At 34.1% G+C, this 22,568-nt stretch overlaps 1 protein-coding gene and 1 long non-coding RNA gene across 13 annotated transcripts in view; one reads left to right on the top strand and one right to left on the bottom strand.

Annotated features, from left to right (window-relative positions):
• LOC105147649 (uncharacterized) overlaps positions 1-22,568 on the bottom strand; it is a 118,396-nt gene that overhangs the window by 79,171 nt on the left and 16,657 nt on the right. For 9 of the 11 annotated variants that reach the window (XM_087416402.1, XM_087416399.1, XM_087416404.1 and 6 more), the window contains 11 exons: positions 22,272-22,527; positions 19,887-20,008; positions 19,693-19,808; positions 19,408-19,559; positions 19,165-19,333; positions 16,659-17,025; positions 16,138-16,475; positions 15,575-15,921; positions 15,359-15,432; positions 15,079-15,298; positions 14,819-14,985 (listed from right to left, as the gene is read on the bottom strand). In XM_087416402.1, coding sequence (XP_087272528.1) covers positions 14,819-14,985; positions 15,079-15,298; positions 15,359-15,432; positions 15,575-15,921; positions 16,138-16,475; positions 16,659-17,025; positions 19,165-19,333; positions 19,408-19,559; positions 19,693-19,808; positions 19,887-20,008; positions 22,272-22,527 — 2,328 coding nt within the window. Of the gene's footprint in view, positions 1-14,677; positions 14,747-14,818; positions 14,986-15,078; positions 15,299-15,358; positions 15,433-15,574; positions 15,922-16,137; positions 16,476-16,658; positions 17,026-19,164; positions 19,334-19,407; positions 19,560-19,692; positions 19,809-19,886; positions 20,009-22,271; positions 22,528-22,568 lie in introns of those variants that run through there. The other 2 variants (XM_087416409.1, XM_087416411.1) reach the window with 2 other exon arrangements.
• LOC147906518 (uncharacterized) lies at positions 8,590-16,496 on the top strand. Of its 2 annotated transcripts, none has more exons than XR_015548372.1 (3): positions 8,590-12,890; positions 14,142-14,256; positions 16,363-16,496. It is a non-coding gene; the product is annotated as an uncharacterized LOC147906518 (long non-coding RNA). The 2 variants fall into 2 exon arrangements; XR_015548373.1 differs by lacking the exon at positions 8,590-12,890 and adding an exon at positions 12,897-14,071.

Here is a 22,568-nt window from a genome sequence, read left to right as displayed (position 1 = left end):
GCGGATAATTTTTTACGGAAGGATTTTTTGCGGAAAGTCAATCTATGTAAAATGACTAACCTAGGCTGATAGTCGCTCCCGCATTTAATTAGCAATCGGGAATTTGATTTCCGAAATGTGTTAACACGCATTAATACTTGGTGTTCAAAATACCAGAAAGAGCATCAGGGTTACGTTTCTTTAAAAACGTTTAGTAAAATGGAAATAAGATCTAAAATTCATATGTGTATTCTAGGTAGTGTTCGTGCAACGTTACTGCATCAGGCGCTCGGAAGACATGGATTTCATTCATACATTCAACTGTAAGTATTTCATTTATATTTATTTGTAAAAAATTTTTCTCTATAAATGGCTTATTTCTTGTCCATTACAGTTTATTCTTCTCCATTACAGCGCGTCTTCACATACAATTTGAAAGGATGACGACATTCATACTGGAGTGGAGAAATTAAAATAATATATACAGGATGTCATGAATGTACGGCCCCACTCGTCCCGAGGTAGAGTGGACTAAATTGAGTAGAAAAATCCTCTACCATTTTATAATGCTCGCAATAATTAACGAGACATTAACGAGATATTAACATTTAAAGATAGCCGAATACGCGCGTCCGCTTACTTTTGTCAAAGGTACGGCCCACCGAGCGTATGGCGCGCGAACCGCGAGGAGCGGGAATGGCCTAGCAGGCGCGCCCTTTGAGCTTAAATGCTCGCGACGGTAAGCCCTGCTCCTCGCGGCCCGCGCGCTCGGTGGGCCGTACTTTCGGCAATAATAGATCGGGAGGACGTGCGTATTCGGCTATTTTTAAACGTTAATATCTCGTTAATTATTGCGAGCATTACAAAATGGTAGAGGACTTTTCTACTCAATTTAGTCCACTACCTGCTCGAAACGAGTGGAGCCGTATATTCATGACACCCTGTATATATATATATATATATAAAATAAATAAATAAGTAAAACATTTCGCGTGCGATAAGAGGATAGCAACGCATAAAAAGATAGTATGCATGGTAAGTATAGCGCGCGGTGGGGACCGCGTTCGGTGATGGCGGTGGGGATCGGCGGCGGACCGCGCACGGAGACGGCGGCGGGAACCGGCGGACCGTGCTTGGTGGCGGCGAATCGCGCCCGGCGGCCACTAACCCCGCGTCACGTCTTTGCGATGTGGACGCAAGTTTCCACACACCTCCGCTACGTAATTTCCCGCTACGTAATTTCCCGCTAGGTAATTTCCCGCTACGTAAGTTCCGGCTACGTAATTTTCCGCACCTGGAATATCCTCATCTTCCCGCACCGCGACGTCACTCACTGTGATTTTCCTCCTCCTCACCTGTTTTCATCCCCTCGCCTCCTGTGACGTCATCCCTCTTCCCTCCTCGTAGACTTCTCCTCCCCGCGCCGTGGATACCCCCCCCCCCTGCTCCCCCCTCAAAGGACCTGAGTTAGAATCGGCTTTGTTTACCTACTCGTATTCTTATAACTTACTTCGAAAGCTTTCCAAAACATTATAATTAAGTTTATTTTCATTAAGTACTTTTCGAGTTATAAGACTTGCACAAGTTACAGTACCACAGGTATTAGCATTACGCAGAGTGTCCGACCGATGGTTAAAATATCTTAAATGTTAATGTTTCAGGATCATTTTTTGAATAACATTTGTCAAGTTCAAAGTCATTGGAGATTGTATCTTTTATTTTCATTTTTATGTAGAAATGAATTTTTAGTGCAAAAATAAAAATAAGAGGAACAATCTGCAATGACCTTGATTTTGACAAATGTTATCCTGAATAACATTCAAGAGATTTTAGCCGTCGATCAGACATCTTGGATTAATGTCGGCGGTGCTGTAACTTGCAAGCCTGATAACTCGAAAAGTACTTAATTAAAATGAATTTAATTATAGTGTTTTGGAAAGCTTTCGAGGTAAGTTACAAGAATACGTAATACAAAATAAGGATTCCGTTTAAAAAGTTCAAAGTGACCTTGCTCTGACGTTGACGATGCCACCCAAGGTCAAACCAATGACACCATCTTATGTATCCCTCAAAGTCCCAAAACTTCTGTCTGAAGCATTTTTCCTTAAAATGCACTGTTCAAGAGATATTTGAGGTGATCGATTACAATGGGACACCCTATAAGTTAGGTTGTTTCATTTTAATAACTCAAAAAAATAAGCGTCGAATAAAATTCATACAGAAAAAAATCAATTTAGAATTCAGTTAAGAACACGTCTGTATAAGAACACAGGGTTATTCTAAATCACCTTGTGCGTCGGCACAAGCAGTATTGCCGCAATATCTTCAATAGTTGCAATATCGCACTGTAATATTACAGCAATATTGTTCAATTATTACATTACAATATTATTGCAACAGTGTTAAACTATTATAATTGATTTTATCATAACGCCATTTTTCTAAGATATAAATAATACTATTTTAATTTTTAATGAATAAATATTAAGCATCAAATATAAAAAATTAGAAATACAGATTTTGAAATTCACAATGAATATAAATAATTTTTATATATATTATTATATATTATATTATGTTTTATATCTTATTTGTATCTATTGTATTTATATTTAATCTTTATTTCTAATTTTTTATTTCTCTAATATTTAATATTTTTTTCCTGTTCTTAATTTTTTTTCCATTATGCGAAGGGGTCAAATAATATCATGGAAGTAAACAGGATGAGGCTGAAAAATTCACTACTTTTTTCTCGAAAATAGTTAAAGATAAGAGAAAAACACCTATTATCAAAATTCTAAGAAGTAGGGGGATATACCTTGAGTAACCCTAAATGTCCTTGATTTTTATACTATCAGTAAAATTTTTTTTTAATAGAAAGTAGTATTTTTACTCGTTCTGTCGATAGTGTTCAATGAGCTGAATGGCTTTGCATTAGAATATCTTTTCAAAAATTCAACTATTGGAATATAAGCCAAAATAAGTCAGACTGTTCAAAATATTCACCATGGTGATTAAGACATACCTGTAGTCTTCTAAAGCTAACTTTTTGTGAAAAAAGGATAATAATACAAGACCGCTTCTACCGATTCGTTTGTTTGGAAACATTGAGTTCTTGCCTTATTCGAAAATTAGCATGTTCTAATATTCAAATTTAAGTTGAAATTGACAAGTATATAGATCACGCTGCGAGTAATTTCTCAAAAATGTTGTATTCTAATGAAGTTTTCGATATGTCAATGATTTATGATAAGTGTAGACAAAACTGCTACGCAAAAGGCTGATTTGTATGCTGTACGCTTTCCAAACCGTCAATTTGTAAAGAGTTTTTACACGTTTGACGAATCAAGTGCGTATTACTGGAAATGTTAAAATTCAGCCAAGACAACAAAAACAAAATATTGTTACAAATGAAGACGTGTCTATTGACGTATGGACTGCAATTATTGCAAATCCACATGTTTCTACAAAAGATATTACCCGCGACAGAAATATTAGCAATCTTCAATGTTACGCATACTCAGGAAAAATAAGTTCCATCCGTATCGATACTCCAAGAATTCGCAGAATGATTTTAACATGAGGATCCAGTACATGAGCTTAAAATAAATTCTAAGAAAATTCTAACTTTTTTCGATTTGTATTGTGGTCAGATGAAGCAACATTTAAGAGTGTTTTAATAGGTACAATTTGCATTATTGGAAGTCAACCCACATTGGATGAGAACTGTGGATCGTCAATACCGGGGGAGTATTAATGTTTGAGCAGAAATTATTGACGTTCGGTTAATTGGACCATTCTTTTTTTAAGAATTTCTAAAAATCGAGAAGTTTGTTCGTTCTCGTAGAAATGATTTTTCAAATTTAATGGATGATATTCCATTTAGAAATAAGGGTTCGAATATGACTTCAGTTAGATGGGCACCATCCCACGGTATAAATACGAAGAAAGTTTAATAGAATGTTCCTAAACAAATGGATTGGTAGAGACGGTCCTGCTTATTCTCTGTGAGATCAATCAGTTTAATATGATTTAGCAAGCCAATCTTATCAATCTCAGAGACTTGTCACAAGCTCTAATACAAATCTGGAATGACATTCCGCAGGAAGAAATTAAAGCCTGCATTAATATGAGGAATCGACTGTAAGCAGCAATCAAGCAACGCGGAGGCAACATTATTGAAATTTACACACACGAAAAAATACGATGTGCAAAATCCATCCAGCAATCGCGCCGTGGTGCATATTCGGTAATGTAGGTAATGTCAGTAGTATATCAAAAATGCAAGGGCTACTTTAAAGTGGTATAACTTTGCAAAAAAAATCGTAGCAACTCTTTTTTTTTTTATTAAAGGAGAACCAACAAGATTGAAAATAAGACCGTTTATGTTAAATACATTACTTTAAAGTACGAAGCGCCAGTTCGGTCTGAATGTTAAGATGTTGAACTATTATATATTAGGTGTAATAAAAAGAAATTCATTATTTTTCCAATAGGTGGCTTTAGTAATCTGTATCTCGTCTACGCGTGATAGTCCTAAACCTTTGGACTACCGAGACCTTAGCAATATTCCTTGCAATAACCGATGTATAGAGAGAGTTATACATTGTAGGCAAGCGTATATAAACAATAAGATTGGAAATAAGATCATTTATGTTAAATTAATATTGGGAGTACAAATTAGTTCGGTCCGTTTTCCAAAAGATGGCTTCGGCTGTTGTGAATAGTTCATAATGACAGCTGATTTTGGCGTTTTCAGAGAGGTTAGACATCTGCTAATATTCAGTTTATATCACTTTGAGTTTCATACAAAAACCTTGATTTTTACTGTGTTTGAAATGTCAAATTTTGTGTTAACCAACCAGCATTTGCGGAAGGTTCTAAAATTTTCTGTTTTAATTGGAAGAAAAGTGCAGCTGAAGCCCATCGAATGCTTGTCGAAGTTTATGGTGACACTGCTTCAACTGATAAATCATGTAGGGAATGGTTTCGACGTTTCAAAGATGGAGATTTCAGCGTTGAAGACAAGCCTCGGACAGCCAAAAAAATTCGAAGACAAAGAATTAGAGGCATTACTCGAAGAAGATCAAAGTCAAACGCAAGAGGAGCTTGCAGAATCATTGGGAGTAACTCAACAAGCCGTTTCTGATTGAGAGCCATGGAAATAATTCAAAAACAAGGAAATTGCCTTATGAACTGAAACCGAGAGACGTTGAAAGGCGATTTTTCGAACAGCTGATTCAAAGACAACAAAGAAAAGGTTTTTTGCATCGGATTGTGACTGGAGATGAGAAGTGGATATTCTACGACAACCCCAAGAAGAAAAAAATACTACGCTAAGCCCGGTCAATCGTTGCCATCGATCTCAACATCAACACCAAAGCCGAACATTCATGGTTCGAAGATCATGTTCTGTATCTGTGGAACCAAAAGGGTGTTGTTTACTATGAGCTGCTGAAACCTGGCGATTCCATTACAGGCGATCGGCTACAATTGATTCGTTTGAGCCGTGCATTGCGAGAAAAACGGCCAGAATACGAGCAAAAACATGATAAAGTTATTTTTCTTCATGACAACGCTCAGCCTCATGTCGCAAAAGTCGTAAAAAAATATTTGGAAACGCTCAAATGGGATGTTTTACCGCACCCGTCGATTCTCCGGACATTGCTCCTTCTGATTACTGATTGTTCCGAAGGATGCAGCACGTCATCGGTTGACTTCTTTCGCAGAAATCGAAAATTCGCCTTCAAAGACGAGTCATTTTTTCGAGATGGAATTCGAAAATTGCCTGAGAAAAAATAGTATAATACTTTAATTTATTATTAATCTGTTCATTCATTTTGTTTTGAAATAAATGCATTTTTGAACACAAAAAGACGGACCGAACTAATTTGTACTCCCAATATTTCAGATTGATTGCATTGAAAGTCCACAACCATATCATACGCAATTATCATTTCTGAAATTAATTCATTTAAATGAATATATATGTATAATAGATATATAATAGTTCAACATCTTAACATTCAGACCGTAGTGGCGCTTCGTATTTTAAAGGAGTTCGAACTTTATGCCGCTGCAAACGGTATTCCTCAAACAAATTTTACAAAGTCCGTGCATTCCGTCAAACTTTGCAATTTTCAATATGAAATCATCATCACTCTCGTATTTATAATCATTTCTCATTTCTCATATTTATAATCATTTCAGATATCAATCTTTTGTTATAAGAAGACTCGCTGTCTAAAATTCTCATATCATTCCATCTAAAATTATGATAATTATTACAAAAATTATTACATTATTATTCTAAAATTATTACAATTAACGCGATGATCGAATATAACTGATGGAGAACCTGTCTTTTTGTTAATATCCGAAATGTGTTCACATTAAAAGACAGAAACGAGGTTTAAATAAACAAAATGAATCATTGCCAGAATCCTACTCACAAATCATATACCCTTTCTCCCTCATAATTATCTTTCTTTCTTCTCTATATATCTCCTTCCTATGTCCTTTCTATCTATCCCCATTTTTTATTCTTATTTTCCACTATTTTCTAACATCAACTTTACTTCCCTTCTCTGAAAGTCATTTAAATTTATTTCGTCTAAGAACGTCGAAGATAAGTGACATTGATTTTTCTCTCATCGCATTGTCTATTGCACTTTATTCATATTATTTAATTTTTTTTGGATTGAACTCTCAATTATTATAATTATGAAAGATATTTTTCTTATTTAATTTTAATTGACTGATAGATTTGTACATTTTTTACTTTCGCTTATACCAATTTTGTATTGTTCTTATCAAATTTCTGTCATTCTTATAATTTTACATTATTATTACAGCTGTAATGCATTATTTTTCGTTCTAATATAATAATATAACTAATATAATAATCATACACTAATATAATAATCATACATTGACGTTCTTTTGCTGTACAAATTTTCTAAGACGAAAATTTTTCAATTATTGATACCAACATTTTGATGTCTTGACGTTGCGAAGTTTCATCGATCGTACATAGTATAAGTTTTTACTTCTCTGATGAATTCTAATGTATGTATTTTATGTGCGTTACTGTTCCGTTCAACTAACAAGATGAAGATCCTTCTTAATTTTATTAACACTAACAATTATATCGTAATTCAATGCGAAGTACATGTTTAATCTTCGATCGAGTTTATGTTGTGTTTTTTACCGTTTAGATATATTTTATAAACATTGATAATGATCCGATCATGATCGAAACGTTTGTTGTTATTAGCCGGCATGTTATTAAATTTCATAATTAATTTATTAAGACTTTTACTTATCTACTAATCTTTATAGGTCAAAAAATTTTTGGCTCATAGTCTTTTGCCTTTGTGTAAACTTGTTTGTATATATTATAGAAATACTATCGCAATATTGCAAAATATTAACATAATATATAGGAATATTGCTTAATATTACAGAAATATTGCAAAAATATTTCTGCGATTAATTTACTGCGGATATTTAATATTGCAGCAATATTTATACTTGTTACTGACATATTATTAGACTGCGGATATTTGTGTAAAATACTTAACTAAATATTACTCATCGGAGTTTTAGCAATTGACCGTTGTTCGTTAAAAAAATATTAAAAAGTAAAAAGGTTGAGATTGCCATCAGTAAATATGCAAAATATGCATTTTATGCAAAATATTCAGATAAATATTTTGCATAAATATCCGCAATCTACATATTACCATGTAATATTACAGTAATTTGTAATATTATATTGCAAGATTCTTTACTACAATATTATAAACAAAACAATAAATCGCTCGTTTTGTTGCTTAGCAAAACATAAAAATATTTAAACCGACAACAGTTACAAATAAAAATGTAAATATGCTTAAATCTATATATTTTCTCACAGATACAATGGTTGACATTTCGACTTTACAGTCTTTTTCAAAATCCGTATGAAATCTAAATCATGTACAAGAATTTAACGATACATACAAGGTGATACTTAAAGTCTAGACCACAATCACGATCACGACCGATCACAATATTTGCCGTTCCACTAACTTGAGGGCTCTGCGGGCGAAATCTAAAACCTCGATCTACAATAATCGCACAAGCTGTGTCGCATGTAGTGCGATATAAAATGTCACAGAAGTGTCGCATATAATCGCAAAAGCTCTTGTCGGAGTTGAGCCAACTTCAACTTTCGATTGCGACAGGCGTGTCACATGAGCTTAGCCAATCACAACACAATAAGTTAACGTTTAGAATTTGTTATCAAATTGCGTGCAAACAGTTGTGACTATTGTAGACGTTCATTTAGCGACTCTCTTGAGGCATGCGATAAATTTTCCTACGATGCTACTACTCGCGACATGCAACACAACCTGTGCGACTATTGTAGACAAGGTGTGATTTCCGATCTGCAGGAGTTTGTTTCCTTGGGTGTGGTCGAGTTGCCGCTACAAATGCTTCGAGGCATTTGATTAACCAATCGGAAGAAAGAATTTTACTAACTGATCAATCAAAAAAACTTCGAAGCATTCATAGTGGTAACTTGACCGTACCCCTTATGTTTCATTGAGTAGAATTTACAAATACACAATCAATGCGAGCCAATGACAACTACTATTCCAGTAGTGCTAATGAAAATGATCTACGAGAAGACTTTTGCGATTGGTCAACGCTAATTACGAATTCCGTAGTTCCGCATCCTAAGGGCGGAGACACATAGGGCTGCGAAACTGCGCAATGCAGAACGATAGAATGACATCACAAACATTTAACCCAATCTCAGGTGTTCCACAATTGTCGTTCCACATGTAGGAATTAGTCACATGAAGCAAAACTTACGGAAATGTGCAATAAGGAATGACAAGAAAATCATATTTTGTGTAATCTTAAGAGTATATAATGGAAATATCTATATTTGTTGTAATTAAAACTTGCTGTTAGAAAACATTCAAATTACATTATCTACGCAAACACTAATTATATAGATTTGAAAATGAATTCATAAAGAAACCCTGAAATTATTTGTTACTTTTTTCGCACGGAGAATTTTTTTTCTATGTGACATGTAAAGAAACGAATGTCTGCGGAACGGAAAAAGCATATTGTTCTTCGTTTGAAATGTTCATTTTTGAACATTTTACAGAATAATGGATTGTTGGCTATCACACGGAACAGAAAAACTGCAAATGGCGTTAGCGAAATTGTATTTTGATTGTTGCGTCCGAACGAAGCCATATGCACGCACATGTAGAGCTCCGCATAAACCTGCAGAAAATGCTAAAGGCTCACGACAAGGCGTAAAAACGCAAGCATAAGCTCAAGCATAGGCGCAAGGAGTCTACATCATGCTCTTCTGTACAGAAACGTCCGAAACAAGCGCATGGACGCGTATGAATATTTAAATGTTGAAGTCGTGATATGAATAAATGGTAAAAAATTAATTGATGTGACTTCTTGCATCTGCTAGCAGTAATCTTACATCTGTCAGCTGTTACGTAAACATAAATTTAATAGCTAATATTGAACCTAATGAGGAAATATATATATCTCAAGTCCTTCTGATACATTGCTCTCCATTGATTCATTGATTCAATGACTCAAACTGTATAAATAACCGCGACAAAATCAACGAGAACAGTATGTCTAACGTACCCTTATAAAAATTTAATACTAATATTGGCCAATTAATCACTTATTTTTAATATTAAAAGTACTGTTGGTGGATATTTTGAATACTCAAAATACGTGAATGCATCCAGTAATAGTATTAAATTTCTATGAGGATAAGTGCAGGCGTTAGAAATAAAATTAATTTCTGTTGCGCCGTTGTGTCACGTCGCTATGACTGGGAACAATTCTCTTGCGCCCTTATGTGTCACGCCTTGTCGTGTAGATGAGCTAAGGCATTAAGATGCACGCAGAACAATTGCGGAACGGCCAAGATTGTTCGTAATATCATTCCGTTGCGGAACGGCCAAGAGTGTTCGTGATGTCATTCCATTGTTCTGCATTGCGCAGTTTCGCAACCCCATGTGCCTCCGCCCTAAGATTTGTTCTCAAGCACTAGTTTCGAAAAGGCATTAGATCTGTTCGTGTTGCTTGCATTTTTTGTATTCAACATTTTCGCTTTTTCTCTTTTTTTAACGTCCAAATATACATATATCTACCTCATTTTAAGTTCAAAAATTTTTGGGGATTTCAAGCAACCCAAACAGATCTAAATAAATAGAGATTCGGACGTTCAAAAGACAGAAAGCGAAGATACTAAGTGCAAAAAGTGTAAGCAACGCGAATAAAACTATTATCAAGTGCGTTTCGAGTTAGCCTGGATCGTCATACAGACATCGTCGTACAACAGCGCTTTGACACAGAGCGCTGATTGATGAAAAGCTGATTGTGAGGGTAAAATTTACCTCCATCACCCGTTTTTCACCAATTAGCGTTCGGTGTCAAAGCGCTGTTGCCAGTATCAGAATCATCAATCTTCCCTCTTATTCCGAGCGTTACCAGCATTTGTGGCGTCCTCATGGCTAGCAATCAGAAATAAGGAACTAATATTCAATATGGCTGTCATTAGTTCCGACATCTTTATCGCCACATTTGGCACATGCTACATTTAGCTACGTTGGCTGCGTTCGGCGGACTCAACAGTTGAGTGAGCGCTCGCTGCTATTGATGTAATCTTCCAGATCTAAAATGCTGATGTTCTAAAAGAATACACCAATAGCAGCGAGCGCTCATTTAACTGTTGAGTCCGCTAAATGTAGCCACTATTCGCGTTATGGACGCAAACGCTATCAACGCTGTTCGTGGAGCAATAACGCGATAACGTTATTAACAAGGTCCATGAACGATCCTAGCGTTGGTAGCACTTAACATTTAACAGAGATTTAACATTCGTCGAGGTTAATGTAGGGGATTCTGTTTGCAACTACTGACCAAACTTTTCTTTGTAATTTAAACTTTTAGAGTTTTGTAAAGTATACGTAAATTTTTAATTTTCTCGTAGTGAATAATAGAACACAATCTCTATGATGGCTTGCTGCTAGGAGGCCAGAGTGAACAACATAAACTAGATCAAAAAATTAATAGTTACACTGAGTAAATTAATCAGATAAAAGGAAGAATCCTTGAGCATTTGTTGTTAATTTGAGAAGAAGCGTATCTAGATCTAATAAAGACCTTAAGTAATCTGCAACAGAATACTCTGCCGCGTTATATCGCAATAGTAACTTTTTTCCTTACACGGGAATTAAAAATCGCCATATAAATATAACAAGATACCTCCGACTTTCACATTTGTAATGAAATTAAATACATAAGTTGAACTCTGCAGAAACTTTGAAAAGTTAAAGATGATCCTTGCATAAGCAAGAATTATGTTCATTCCAGCTTAGTAGCAAGCTATTAATTGCAGAGATTGAAATTGAGATTGCGTTCACTGCGATAAAATTTAAAATTCACACGTTACATACATACGTTTACTCTACGAAATTCTAAAGAGAGAAAAGTTTAGTGCCATTTGAAAACAGAATCCCCTCAAACATTAATCTAATATTAACGAATGTTAAACGCTACGCTAGAATCGTTCACAGATCTTGCAAACGCTACCAATACACTACCTCGGAAGGAATAGCGTTGACGTAACACGTTACCATTAGTAACGTCATGATCATATTTGTTAGCGCTATCTGCAGCTCCGCGAACAGTTTGTAACGCTAAATAATGCGAATAGCGTCTGCCCGAACGCACCCGTTGTGTTCATTGCGTTCCGTGACTTCGTTAGCTTTTGTATGCTTTTGTAGTATTGCGTCGACCGCCGTGTTTGAATACGACATCCTTGCTAGGATACAGGCGACAGCGAAAAGGAAAACAGGTAATCATCATTCTGTCTATCGAAAATTCAGTTGAAAGCGCTTGATAAAGACAGAATAATGATTATCTATCCTTTTTGCTGTCGCCCGTATTCCATTATGTCGTATTCAGACGCAATCGACGCAACACTACACAAAAGCGTACAAAAGCTAACGAAATCAACGAAACATTAATGAACACAACGTAATCAAACGTAGCATGTGGCAAATATGGCGATAAAAATACCGGGCGGAAACGATGACAGCTATATTGAATATTAATTCCTCATTTCCAATTGTCATAGCGATGAGGGCGCCACAAATACTAGTAATGCAAAAACCATGGCAGTTTAGTGGCCCTGGCCCGTATGAAGATCAGGGCCATGCAAGATAAAAAATAAAAGACCGAACTTATATGGTTGAGGCCATCAAAAAACGTGATCAAAAGTCATCTGAATTAGTTCGATCTAGATGTCGCTTCCGTTCCACGACATCGTTCAGTTTGCATGGTAGATCAGTTTTATATGATTTAAAACTGCATGAAGAATGCTCTTCATGTAATTTTAACAATTTACTATCAAAACATAATGTCAAAGAATATCTATTCTTTGATTATTGTATGTAATTGTGTGTAAGTCACAAAGTAAGAGAGAAGGAGACCTAACTCGATAGCGCGCAAAAACTAAAAGTGATTCTGATTTGTGACCCCTAATTGAGAGGGAATTTCGCTGAGCGGAATGGATTTTTACGTTTGGACGCCATTTATAAAGCAGTGTCATGTAGTTAGGTACATGTTGCGTCACTGCTCGCTACACATATTTGTTGCCAATTTGCGATTATAAATTCAATAAACTAAGAAAGTATTTAAAAAAAGGTCTCTAATAATTATGAATCATATTATATCGTTGTAAGAAATGATAATGGAATCGATATCGAATCGATGTCGAAAGCATCAAATTAATATCGATTCAATATCGATTTCATTGTCACTTCTCACTGGGTATTCCGACAGCAGGGGATGATATATTTTATGATGTAAATATTAATGCTGGTAATTGTACAGTTTAGGGGTCCTACCTCAAAAATCAATAAAAGATTCATTCAATTCGTTTTTGTATGAAATGAAAGAATTTGACAGAAAAAAGTATCGCTCTGCCCCGCGAACCGAGATAGGCGTTAAAGTTGACAATTATTGAGATTACAGAGAAATGTGTCACAGAGACAAAATGAAGTCTATAATTGTACTGTTCCATATAGATTTCGACTTTCCACGCAAAGCGACTCTCACCCCCGTCTCTTTGCAAAGGAACGCATGACTTCTATAATTGTAATTGTGAAGTTAGAAAATCTGTGATGTAGACAGTGAGATGTATATAGATTAGTGCTTATTGGCTACGCCGCTCCGAATAAAAAAAATAACACTTGGAGCCTAACTGCCAAGAAGTTACAGCGTAGACAATGTCCTCTTGGAATATTTCTAACCTATGAAGACAGTGGCGTATGAGAAGTCTTTTTACTGTCTAGGCTGCAACTTCTAGGCAGTTAAGCCCCAAGCAGATAGGATGTTTTTTATTTTGTTCGGGGTGGCGTAACTAATAAGTCCGTCACGAGTGCTAATTGCACAAGTGACAATTGCGCCAAGAACATACCAGAAAATATCAATAAAAAGTTAAACTGAAATATTGCCGAAATGAATTTATTAAATATAATTAATATAAAAAAAGATCCTGAGTATAAACAGTAGAAACGCGCAAGACATTTGTGCAAAGCTGTCCTCGTCGGATAAGCTGAATGCTGACGGGACAATGCGGAAAGGCTAAGATTACCGTGAAAATTAAGATATATAAGCGCGAATGCGGTCATCGATCAGAATTTGTCGCGTTACTTTGCCCGTCGTCTCACCGAAATTGTAGCAGTATCTACCGTGACGCGAATAGTGCCAAGTGGAATTGTAATAAGAAACCACTGGTGTTATGTAAAACTGTTAAATATATTTCTACTTAAAACTACAAGACTGTCTCTTATCATCTCCCGAAGTTCTCTGTGGATCCGCGAACCGTGCCATGAAATAAGCAGCAACAATATACCCCACTGTCTACATGACAGATTTTCTAACCTCAACAACAACAGTACAATTATAGATCTCATTTTGTCTCAGACAGATTTTCTAACCTCAATAATCGTCAACTTTAACGATTAATATCTCGGTTCGCGGGGTAGAGCAACTTTTTTCTTTCATTTCATGCAAAAACGCGTCGAATGAGCCTAATTTTATTGATTTTTGAGGTGGGGCCTTTACACTAATTACCTTAATACTAAACAAGATACTAAATGTATAATAACAAAGGACCACAAAGGACTGAAAAAATTGAGGACTGCTGAGCACTGTTGCGAGCAGGAGGTAAGACCGAACTCATGGTTGTCAATTTTTGAATAACGCTCTAGAGTATTTTATCTTATACATATGGTATCATATAGCAATTATTTTTGCCATTTGTATTTTTTATAGATTTTGTGTAATATATTTTAATATAATTGTTTTTGTTTAAGGGTCCTTTCCAACAAGAGACACAGAATGATACAGTGTGACATGGTAAATCGTCATGGTTGTATCCTTGTTGTTCACTAATGTTAAACAAGGATGAGATGATCACTGTATCAGTGTTGCTTGTTGGAAAGTTCTCAATACATATCAAGGTCATTGGAAATGTGAATCTATTGTTTTCAATATTTGCCCTAATTTTTACTTGATACTTTTCTCCAAAGTAAAAAATACCGTTTTCTTATCTCTAGTTCGAATGTATATAAATTCACACAAGAAATATTCATTAAAACATTAAGATCCACTTCGACCGAACACAGGATCTCTCACTTAATTTATTCTCATTGGTCTAAATACATATAATATTAGAATTCTTAATAATATAGTTTAAATAAGATAATAATATATTCATTTTTCTTACCTGCAACTGTAAATCCGATTCCGATAATTCAATCTCTGACTGTTCCTCATTGTTACTAGTTGCATTACTCGTAATTTTATCGGTAATAATTTCGTTAGTTTCTAAACGTGGCAAAGAATTTGCATTTACTACTATCTCATCTTTGTTTTTGATCGTGTTAGCGTCAACTAAATTTCCATAATCAAATTAATAATTGATCAATTAATTAATAAATTAATATATAATTATATATAATTAAAAAATTTATCGTATTATATTACCTAAATGTAGTGTTCGTGATTGATCAAGATCTTCAGGATCCTGTGTATGATAGGATACATAAATAATTTGTTGGATTCCATCATTAGATGTCTCATCGGTGGCTATTATTTGATCATTGAATGTCTGTTCGTCTTGTGAGTTCGGCAGAATTTGCCACACCTCGCCGATCGAAGATCCTTCCGATCTTTTCATACTTAATGTCTTATTCTCCCTGTGTACCTGCAAAAATCGATAATTATTAGATTATTAAAAATTTAAAGAATAAAATTGCTATAGTACCTTTTTGTGTTTTGTCAAATTTGAACAGTCGGCAAAAGCTTTACCGCACACGTCGCAAGAATAAGGCTTTTCACCTGCAAAAAATGAAATAATTAATATTTTCGAATTATACATAAATTAAAATAATACATAAGAACAGAAACATTCATCTATATATTTGTGATTATTACAACCTTTTATTTAAAAAAAAAAAAATAATTTATCATTTTCAATTACCAGTGTGTAAGCGAAGGTGTTTTTTGAGCGCCCATTGCTCTGTAAATCGGCGGTTGCATTGATTGCACTGGAACGGACGTTCTCCCTTGTGCCGGCGCACATGACACTTCCATGTATCTTTGTGCAAGAAACTCTTTGAGCAAAACTCGCATTTCCACGGTCGTTCGCCGGTATGCCGTTTTACATGCAGTTTGAATTGCGACGACGTGGTAAACTTTCGGCCACAAAAATCACAACTGTATGGTTTTTCGCCAGTGTGAATGCGCATATGTTCCTGTAAATTGCCATTCTGCGAGAAACTTTTCTGACATACCGTACAAGTGTATGGTTTTTGGCCGTTGTGCCATCTAAAACAGTACAATTTTTAAGATAATATATTCAATTTGCGGTAGCGACTAATTAAATCTTAATTCAGAGATTTGAATAAAAAAAATTAAAAAGTACGATGTTAATTAAAAGTTATGAATAACTTAGAAGAATTTTCTTATGAAGAACGCGTATATTTCTTTCTCTTTAGATTTTGGAATTTTTATACATTAAAATAAATAATATGTTCATATTACCTGTAATGCAAAGTGAGACTAGTCTTATGCGCGAATTGTTGTTTGCAAATCTCACAAAGATACTTTTTTTGGCCCGTGTGAGTAGACTGATGATTAATTAAGTTTGCCTTTGTCTTGAAGCTTGAGTTACAAAATTTACAAGCGTGTGGTCGATTATCCGAATGCACCAGCTGATGTCGTTGAAGCAACTGTTTGTGCTTAAAACTTTTGTTGCATTTATTGCAGACGAAACGGCGCCCATTGTTGTGTTCAGCTTCCTTGTGATATAAGACGGAACTTGGATGATTTAGGACCTTACCACAGATATCGCAAGCATAATCCTTATCCGATTTATTTTTCTATAACATTATATAAAGATTTAAAAAGCTCTATAAATATTATGTGCAATTTAAAAAAAAATTATAAAATTATGTAAAGTATTTAAAAGTTGAAAATATTTCTTTAAAAAAAATTTTTTTTTAATTATTATAATGTGATAACTTTATAAAACACTTTATTGTTATTACTTATAAAACACAAACCCCGTTGTGAGTTGTCGTATGTGTTTTTAAATCCGATTGATTTGTGAAATTCTTATCGCAAATATTACAAGTAAATTCTTGCTGCTCGTGCACTACTCTCATGTGCAATTCGTACTCCTGTTTAACTCCAAATTGCTTGTCACATCTTTTGCATATATAAATCGTATTTCTGGAATCTTCTGTTACGTCTAATTTCATCATGGAAATGTTCTGCTCTGTGCTGTGTGTCTCATGCGATTCCTGTGTCTCAACATTTTCTTCGGAAGAATTATGTTGAGTCATCTTTTGATGCAATGCCAGATTATCTTTACTGTCAAATAGCTTCTTACATTGTATACACTCGTGTTTAATACCTTTGTGGAAACTCCTAAAGCAGTTAAGTTAAAGCAAAAATTTTTTGTTAAAAAACTGAATATACAGCTAAAAATATCTTAATTTTTAATGAAAAATTTTAAGAACTTGCAAATATGTACGTTACAAAAGTATGTAACATTTACATACTTTTGTAACGTACAATTTATATATATAACATTCAAAATTATAAAATAAAATATAAGAGAAAGGAATCTAAAAATAGCCTATTTTGGCCATAAGACACCTTTGTAATCTATGCAATTATCATCTTGAAAGTCCATAAATTTATAAAAAAAAGCTTATTTATCCAGGGAAGCTTGAAAATTCTTCCAAAAGTAATAAAGTAGATTGTTTGAACGCTTTACAAAAAATAATTCATTTTGTTTTTAATGAACGATAGATTTTGAAATTAATGGTGCGTTTAGATTTAATACATATTGGCCTATTAAATACTGTAAGAATACACTATCAAAGAGATCCACAGGTGAACAGGATGTCCTAGCCAAAGTAAAACCAAAATATATATCGAAAAATAAACCCAGTGGATAAAAATGGATAAATATACCGAATACGAGACCCCCTCCCCCCTCTATAACCTTAACCTTGACATATATTGTCAAGGTCATGATCTTAAGTAACCTCCAGCAGGTTTTAGCCATTGCTCATCCTTCATTAAAAAGTTATTAACAAAAAAAAGTTTAAGAAAAACATATACATTATCCCTTTTCCATATAAAGAAATTTTCTGCTTTAAAGTGTATTTTTTTCAACTTTCCACGCGAAGCGATTCCCATCTTACCTTCTCCCCTTGCTTGGGGGCGCACGATTTTCATATTTTCTTATATAATGTTTGTTCTTAGAATAGAAAATTTTTTCCTGCTTTACTCTGCATACATGGTTTGGTTAGAGTTAATTATATACTCATGTTTGGTTAGAGTTAGATTCTTATATACTCACAGGTTGACAGCTAAAACTTATTGGATGTTACTCAAGGTCATGACCTTGACAACATATGTCAAAGTCATAAGAGGGAGGATCTCCTATTCGGTATAATTACTCAAAAATGTTTCAATTTCAGATAAAAGTTGTATGGCTCGGAAGGAAACAAATAATGATAAAATCAATTTTCGAAAAAAAAAATAGATTTTTTTAAGTGAGGATGACATGAAGGTTATCTCCACTTTTTATTAATGGAATAATATAAATTTTGTATGACTCCTTTAATTATTCTGCATGTTAAAGTAGAGATATAAACAAACTAATGATTTACGAGATAGTTTATTTTAGCACATATATAGTGTAATATGAAATAATATTAAATATCTCGTAAACTAATTAATTTCTTGATTTCTACCTTAATACTTTTAATGCAGAACAATTCTTTAATTATTTTGAGTCATATTACATAAAAAATTAATTTGCCAGATAGCAAAGCGTATCTCAGCAAAATCAAATCCGTGATTACTTATGATACTGGCAACTTACCGTAGATTTGTCTTCAATGATTTCGAATATACCGACATTGTAGCAACATGCAGATAACAATGTGTACATGTATTGCCAGCAGTTTAATAGCAAGATAGCTGCGTCAATGTTATCTTGCGTTGTCGGCAATATGACAGCATTGTATGATGCTGTATATTATTATGGCAACATGATGGCAATAGTACAAATTTTGATGATGATTTTAAACTTGTCAGCAAATTATTAGTTGTTACTCAATATTAATATATCGTGAAAGCATCAAGTTGCAAATAAATAAGGACTCAGTTGCTGCAATTCTGATAGCAACACATACTTAGCAAGCAACAAGGTAGATACGTTGCTATCTGGGTATCTTTGGTCCAACGTGTGTTAAATATGAATACACCATTAACTTTGAAATCTATCGTTCATTAGACTTCGTCAAAATGAATTTTTTTGCAAAATGTTCAAACAATTTACTTTATTATTTTTGGACGGTTTTCCGCGGCCAAAATAAATTTTCTTTCATGAATGTATGGACTTTTAAGACAACTGCATAGATAGACAAAAATCTCTATTCACGGCCGAAATTGGTCATTTTTAAACTCCGTCTTTTAACTTGCAGAAAAAGAATTTTATGTTCAAGCAGTCAAGATCTTTGTACATAATCCGTGCGTATGAAATATTACTTATGTACTATGTATCTGCTACGTTGTAAGAAACCTCTGCCGCAGAGTTGACATGTAAACTTATTTTTTCTACGACGCAATTTTGATTTTGATCGTATTCGTCCACGGTTCATAATTACTACCTCGCCCAAGTCTGTACCCTCTTCTGTTTCAAGATGACCTATTACTTCTGAAAAATGTAATATGCATAAATTCAAAAAAATTTCTTTTTTAATTTCTTCTTTGATATTTCATTATATATACCTTCATTATGTATACCTTCTTGACCATCCTGATTAGCTTTTAACAAATCTTTCGAATCGTCAATCATTTCAGAATCATCATCTTCATCATCAATCACACCTTCTTCCTTGAATATCCTTTCTAATTCTTTTCCCTGCACTGCTTCTAAAAATCTGCGTAAATTTACTTATTATATTAATCATTAATATTAATCATTAATAATCATGTAAATTGTAAGTTATTATAATTTACATGATTATTAGTAGATTATAATTTACAAGTTTTATAATTTTCAATTTAACATACCTTTTGGGAACTTTGCGCTTTCTTCTGCGTCTACCATCACCATCCAGTTCTTCTTCTTCTTCCTGCTTATCTTCTTCACCTTGACTCATAGCTTCTGCAGGATTTTCTTTTGCTGTCTTATGTAGAATAAGTGCGAGTATATAATATATGGGTATTATAGGAAACATTAACAATTAGAATTTATTGTTACAAACCATTGAATCTATATCTGTGTGGATTTTAGGTGGACGTCCGCGTTTCCTTCTTGGTTTAGTCAAACCTTCCATCTGCAAACTCATTTCATGTTCTGCTGTATACATAGATCCATCTGGCATAACTAAGAGAAGAGAGAGAAAAAATAACAAAATATCAGATACTTGTGCAGTTGTGTGCCAATGCTATTAGGAATAGTTTTAATTGCACAAACTGCACACAAGATGTCTATAAAGTTTTAGAATCGATTCACAGTTATGAAAAATATGTGTTCCTTTAAAAAGATTGAGGAGATTGCTTCTGCAAGGGGGTGTCCCAACTAAATATTTCAAATGAAGCTCTTCATATTGTAATATATCATTTAATAGAATAAAAATAGAAATTTTTTGTTTAATTTCGGAGATGGATACATTAATCCATTTGAGAGTTATTCAGTGTCAAAGTTTAAAAAATTCTAGATATTTATTCACATCTTCGTGTTGGATTTACTACAATAATTGTTCAGAAAAGACATCGTTGACTTTTGGCAATAAAATAATCGATCATGAAATTCCCATCTTACTCTTTGAAATGTTTTTTTTAGACATGTCTTCTCATAAACTGTCATAATTTTTGCATGAAGGGGATCCTAAAGTGAAGCCTAAACTCTAATGAGATCGCTGTTTTATCGATAAAATGTGACACATCGACATATCTTTATATACTACAACATCAATATCACACTCACACACACGTACAAATTTTCTAACTAACTAATCTTTCATATTAAGTATCTAAATCTAATTCTGAGTACTTAACATTGTTCATGTAATCTCTAGTGCAAACTAAGATTTTTTTTATACGTATAAAACTCGTATATAAAGCAAACATTATTACAAGTTGACGTTAAAAGTCGGTAATAAAACTGTAATTTTCCACTTTTTTTTCATTTTTTTTTTTCATAAAGTCGACCGATTTAAACTACAATATCATTTATATTTTAATTATGGAGGATTTTTTTATCTGTAAAAGCAGTTTAAAAAATACTTGTTTAAAAAAATTGATAAAACAGATTCACTTTAGGACTGCCTTAAAATCTTCAATGCTATTAGGGATAGTTTATTTAACTGCACAAACTGTTTTTGCACAAGGTCTGTGTTCATAAAAATTTTATTGCAGATTCCAGCGTGCTCGAGCATGCTCTGAATCACAGTGAATTGCAGTAACTTGTAGATATCTAAAAAAATATTTCAAAATATAAGATAGCAATTTTAAAATCAAATATTTTACTGTCAAAATTTGAACATGCTCATTTTCAACAGCTTCCTGTAATAAATCCAATATGTATTAAAGGAATAACAAATGGAATTTTTCAAATTTGACACTAAATAACTCCCAAACTGATCAATCTATTAACCTCTACATTGAAAACAAAATCTTTCTTTTATTTTCTTTCATATTTTATATACTACAATACAGGGGGTTCATTTTGAAATTTTTTAATTGAAACCATTCTAGAGCATGTCCTTGGGGAGAACAATCTCCTTAAATCTCCTAAAAAAGTGACCTCTTGAAATAATTGAACACGTATTTTGCGATTTTTTTATAATTTCGAACTGTTTTCAAAATAAAAGGTTGATAACAGATTTTATAGCACACCCTCTCTCTCTCTCTGCGTGTGCGTGTGCGTGTGCGTGTGCGTGTGCGTGTGCGTGCGTGCGTGCGTGCGTGCGTGCGTGCGTGCGTGCGTGCGTGCGTGCGTGCGTGCGTGCGTGCGTGCGTGCGTGCGTGCGTGCGTGCGTGCGTGCGTGCGTGCGTGCGTGCGTGCGTGCGTGCGTGCGTGCGTGCGTGCGTGCGTGCGTGCGTGCGTGCGTGCGTGCGTGCGTGCGTGCGTGCGTGCGTGCGTGCGTGCGTGCGTGCGTGCGTGCGTGCGTGCGTGCGTGCGTGCGTGCGTGCGTGCGCAAAAAAAAAATTCTCAGAGAATATTTTCAGAATTTTTTCAAAATTTTTTAATATCGTATTTTCTCATATTGGGAAAAATAAGAAAACGTAGTACTAAAAAGTTAATAAAAAATTCTGAAAATATTCTTAGAATTCTATGAGAAAAAAATTAATGATATTTGTCTCTTGCAATTTTTCTATAAAATTGATAACATTTGAATAAAAAATTATTAAAAACAATATTTAGTGACTTTTAGCAATTAATATCTTGATAACGATTGCGAAAATTGCAAAATGGTATAAGACTTTTTGACTCAGTTTAGTATGCTCTATCTACACAAAAGCAGTTGGCAAGAACTCACTGAACATCCTGTATATATATATGTACATATATCAATATTATGAAATATAATATGAAATATAACAGTTTCACAAGAAAAAAAGATACTCAAAGAAAAAATTCTTACTTTTAATAACCATTTGTTGCTCATATTGATCATCCTGATTATCAGTTGCAGTATCCATTTCCATTTCTTCAAATTCTACATTTTCCTTTCTATTACGCAAATGTTCTGCTTTCCGCTGCTGCTCGACTTGATGTTTCCACAGTTCACGTATTTTACATTGACCAGCCACCAATAACTCAAAGAATTGCGCTGTTGCTTCCAATTGGATATTACAACCCGGACAAATTGTACATGGTAATTTTCCATCATCATAAATCTTAAATTTATACATTTATAAATTTACAAATATGTTATCAT

The sequence above is a fragment of the Acromyrmex echinatior genome, unplaced genomic scaffold (genome assembly GCF_024713525.1).
Source record: "Acromyrmex echinatior isolate Ae372 unplaced genomic scaffold, ASM2471352v2 Scaffold22, whole genome shotgun sequence".
In the NCBI taxonomy this organism is placed as follows: domain Eukaryota; kingdom Metazoa; phylum Arthropoda; class Insecta; order Hymenoptera; family Formicidae; genus Acromyrmex; species Acromyrmex echinatior.
The sequence above is the reverse complement of the archived record's forward strand: the minus strand, read 5'-3'. Positions and strand labels throughout refer to the sequence as shown.